The 4,163-nt window shown below is 63.0% G+C and overlaps 1 protein-coding gene across 1 annotated transcript; it reads left to right on the top strand.

The window, feature by feature from the left end:
- Positions 1–389: 389 nt before the first annotated feature.
- On the top strand, positions 390–3,888 carry NKX6-1 (NK6 homeobox 1). Its single transcript, XM_032686112.1, has 3 exons — positions 390–993; positions 1,632–1,804; positions 2,731–3,888. The coding sequence occupies exons 1-3, from the start codon at positions 390–392 to the stop codon at positions 2,980–2,982; spliced, it is 1,029 nt and encodes a 342-aa protein (XP_032542003.1). The 3' UTR covers positions 2,983–3,888.
- The last annotated feature ends 275 nt before the right edge of the window (positions 3,889–4,163 follow it).

Below are 4,163 nucleotides of genomic sequence, written 5' to 3'. Positions count from 1 at the left end.
CGCCGGGAGGGATGCGGGGCGCCGGGGAGGAGGCAGGGGCGGCCAGCGCGGCCCCCGCGCCGCTGTGAGCGCCCGGCTGCCCGCGGGCACCGGGAGCGGCGGTGTATACGTGTACGCGCACGGACACTGCGCACACACGCGTATCTACACACCGGCCGGCAGCAGCACCGCTTTCCACCGCGGGAAGCGTCCGGCGAGGCGCAGCACTGATGCCCGGCGGGACGGCGGGGCCGCCGCTCGGGCGCGTAGCTCCCCGCTAGAGGCGGCGGCCCCCGCGGGCTGGATGCGCGTCGCCGGTGCGGGCGGCACCCCCGGGCCGGCCGCCGGGGCCCCGCGGCGCTAGGGGCCGGCCGGGCCCCCCGCCCCGGCCCGGCGGCGGCGGCGCGGGGATGCTGGCGCTGGGGCAGATGGACGGCGCGCCCCGGCAGGGCGCCTTCCTGCTGGGCAGCCCGCCGCTGGCCGCCCTGCACAGCATGGCCGAGATGAAGGCGCCGTTGTATCCCGCGTACCCCCTGCCCACCGGGCCCGCCTCCTCCTCCTCCGCCTCCGCCTCGCCCGCCTCCGCCTCGCCCTCGCCGCCGCTCGGCTCCCCCGGCCTCAAGGCTCCCGCCGCCGCCGCCGCGGGCGGGCTCTCGGCGCTGGGCACGGCCCCGCCGCAGCTCTCGGCCGCCACCCCGCACGGCATCAACGACATCCTCAGCCGGCCCTCCATGCCCCTGCCGGGCGCCGCGCTCGCCTCCGCCTCGCCCTCCGCCTCCTCGGCGGCGCCCGCCGGGCTGCTGGCCGGGCTGCCCCGCTTCGGCAGCCTCAGCCCCCCGCCGCCGCCGCCGCCTGCCCTCTACTTCAGCCCCGGGGCCGCCGCCGCCGCCGCTGCCGTGGCCGCCGGGCGCTACCCCAAGCCGCTGGCCGAGCTGCCCGGCCGGACGCCCATCTTCTGGCCGGGGGTGATGCAGAGCCCACCCTGGAGGGACGCCCGCCTTGCCTGCGCCCCCCGTGAGTATAAAGTGTCGCGGGGCAGCGGGGGAAGCGGGCCCGGGGAGCCCCACCAGGGGTCCACTCCCGGTGCTGGGGAGGCCCCGCGCCCTGGCATCGCGGCGAGACCCTCCTGGCCCCCCGCACCGGGCCCGGCCGTGGCCGAGGCGGCTTGGCTTTGCCTCGCTTTCTTTTGTTTTCGTTTCTTAAGTTTTCTTTGCTTTCTCTGTCCCCTCGGTCGGCGCAAAACCCTGTAATAAGTCGGTTATCGCCGGCTCAAAGCGGAGCCCCCCCGGGGGAAGGGAGGCTGCCGCCGCCGTCTCCGCAGGGGACTCTGCGGCCGGGAGTGGCTTTAGGGGCGCGCACAAACTTTCCCCGAGCTGGACTTTTCGTTACCTCCCGCTCGCACCGGCTGCGGCTTTTAAAGAAAACAATATCGTTTGCCCGCTCAGATTTTGGATCCTTAAAGGAAAAATAATAGGGGGGAGCCGGGAGGCCAGAGCCGCTGCCTTGCCGAGGCAGCAGTTTCGTTACAGATCCTCCCCCGCGGAGAGTCCCCCCTGTCCCCCGGGGCCGCTTGAGAGCGAAGCGCTCTCCCAAATCCGTAGATTAACGTGTCTGTCCCTGCCTTCCCTTTCTCTCCCCCCTCCCTTCGCCAGATCAAGGCTCAATTTTGCTGGATAAGGACGGAAAGAGAAAACATACCAGACCCACTTTTTCTGGCCAGCAGATTTTCGCTCTGGAAAAGACTTTCGAGCAGACGAAATACCTGGCGGGCCCGGAGCGTGCCCGACTGGCTTATTCCCTGGGGATGACGGAGAGCCAAGTCAAGGTGAGAGCAGCGGCTCACGCACGGAGCGGTGCGGGGCTGGGGGAGAGGGGAACAAAAGGGCCCCGCCGGGGAAACGGGGTCCGGCTGGGTCGCCTGGAGATGCTGCGGGCCGGGGCGGCCCAACCCGCGGGCACACGACGAGGGCTTCCCCGGTAGTTACCGGCACTTTACCCCTCATTGCCTTACTGCGGGGACGAGGTGGTTCTTTTTAAAGCGTTTTAAAAACAAAACAAAAAAATGAACCAAATAAACCCAAGCAAGACTGAGAAACCCGGTACGTGTAGTCTGAACACCATGGGGGTGACCGGAGTGCTGTGAAAGCCGGGGGAAGGGTGTTGGGGTGTCGCACTGTCACACCCGCACTCTATGTTTTGATTAAACTCTGGGCTTTGGGCAAAGTGGAGGTGTGAGAGCTAGGAGACCGGGCTGAGCTCCCCGGGAACGTGCGGGGAGGCGTTTGCTCGGCGGACTCGGCCAGAGGGGCCTCTCGGCGGTGCTCACGCTTTCAATCTGATCTGCACACCCTCCTTTGTCACTGCAAATACATCCCGATGGCTGGGAATAAATTATTGCAGCTTCTACAATGAAAATGCCCCCCTTTTCTGGCAGCGCCCCGCCGGAGAGTAAATACATCTGGCGGGGCAGGGGGGCTGCAGAAGGAATCAGCCCCAAATGTGTGTTTCCGCGCCCTAGGCGGGATGGCAGGCAGCGGGCCTCGGGCGGCTAGGGATGGCTGTTGGCCGGCGCCGGGACGAGAGTCTCCGGCTGCCGGGAGAGCGGTGTCGCGGGCTCGGCTGCGAAGCGGGAGTCGCTACTGCAAGCCGGGGACGGGGAGGCGCGGGGCAGCGGGGCGGGAGCGGCCCGGCACGACCCGACCCGGGCGGCCGTGCCGGTGATGGTGATGCTGACGGTGGCGGCGGGGGCAGGTCTGGTTCCAGAACCGACGGACCAAGTGGCGGAAGAAGCACGCGGCGGAGATGGCGACGGCGAAGAAGAAGCAGGACTCGGAGACGGAGCGGCTGAAGGGCGCCTCGGAGAACGAGGAGGAGGACGACGACTACAACAAGCCTCTGGACCCCAATTCGGATGACGAGAAAATAACTCAGCTGCTGAAGAAACACAAGCCGGGGGGCGGCGGGTTGCTGCTGCACCCCCCCGAGGGGGAGGCCTCCGTCTAGCCCTCTCCGCCCGCCGCCGCTTTCGGAGATGTACAGATCTATTTTTCTAGACTCTACGCGCCCGGGAGGAGGAGGAGAAGCCGGAGGGGGAGCAGAGAGGACTGCGGGAAGCGGGCCCCAGCGGGCGCGCCCGCCCCCCGGCGCTGCGTGTTGTTGTAGGGCGGCGGGCGGCGGGAGCGGCGGGGGCCGCCCCGACCCCGGCCTCGGTCCCGCTCCCGGTGGTGCGGCGGCCGCGTCCTGCCGTCCTTTTGTAAATAAACCGTGAGTCACCGCGACCATAGGCGTTCCTTAACTGTGAATATTTAAAATGTAAAATACCTTCTTTTTTTTGTACAGCGGGGGCCCGGGGCGCCACCGCCCCGCCCGCCCCGCGCTCCCCGGCACTGGGGGCACCCCGGAGCCCCGAGACGGCGGCAGAGGGGCCACCGAGGAAAAAAGCCGCGGGTCCCTCCCTCGGGCCGAAACTGCAGCGGCCCCGTGTGCTATTTATTAGTATTTTTGAAACACTTTCTGTTGCGGTCGTCGTGCGGGGGAGGGGGAGGGAGGGCGGAGGGACAGAGTTCGCTTTCATTTACGCCGTTTCCAATCAACTGCGTGTTGAAAAAGTAGCTGGTGGGAATTGTCACAACCACTGTCAGTCAAAATATAAAATTCATTTAGTTGCTGTATTTGAATTTAAAGTGTGTTTTCTTTTGTATCATACGGAATACCATAGAATGTAAATTGTTTTCTTTTTTTAAAAGCTAATAACGATGATATATCGTGATATAGCATCTTAACATTTATTAATTTATATTAAAAATAATTCGGTTTGTAAAGAGAAGAAAAGCCCTTTGCAAGACCAGTTAAATGTAATGCACTTTCTGTTTAAAAAAAACCAACAAAACGATAAATCAATTAAACCAGTTTAAGGACGTCTGCTGCATTCACTAAAGGGTACAGATAATCTCATCTCATTAGAGATTAAATAAGGAAACTACGGTACAGGAGGAGGGGAAAAAAAAAAGAAGAGATAATTTTCAAGATCTTTTGTTCAATCTTAGTAGCTTGGTGGTTTTTTTGTTTTTGTTTTTGTTTTGTTTTGGTTTTGTTTTTAATTCTTCTTTTGAGGGGTTTTCGTTGCTGTTCGTGGGTTTTTTTGGGGGGTGGGGTTTGTTTGTTTTTGTTTTTGTTTTTTTTTG

The sequence above is a fragment of the Chiroxiphia lanceolata genome, chromosome 4, assembly GCF_009829145.1.
Source record: "Chiroxiphia lanceolata isolate bChiLan1 chromosome 4, bChiLan1.pri, whole genome shotgun sequence".
NCBI classification, from domain to species: Eukaryota; Metazoa; Chordata; class Aves; order Passeriformes; family Pipridae; genus Chiroxiphia; species Chiroxiphia lanceolata.
The sequence above is the reverse complement of the archived record's forward strand: the minus strand, read 5'-3'. Positions and strand labels throughout refer to the sequence as shown.

Bases quoted from the DNA above. Each gene is read 5' to 3' on its own strand.
- NKX6-1 (XM_032686112.1), top strand. From the start codon at position 390: ATGCTGGCGCTGGGGCAGATGGACGGCGCGCCCCGGCAGGGCGCCTTC. The intron at 994-1,631 runs GTGAGTATAAAG...TCCCTTCGCCAG, and splicing joins CCGCCTTGCCTGCGCCCCCC to ATCAAGGCTCAATTTTGCTG. The intron at 1,805-2,730 runs GTGAGAGCAGCG...CGGCGGGGGCAG, and splicing joins TGACGGAGAGCCAAGTCAAG to GTCTGGTTCCAGAACCGACG.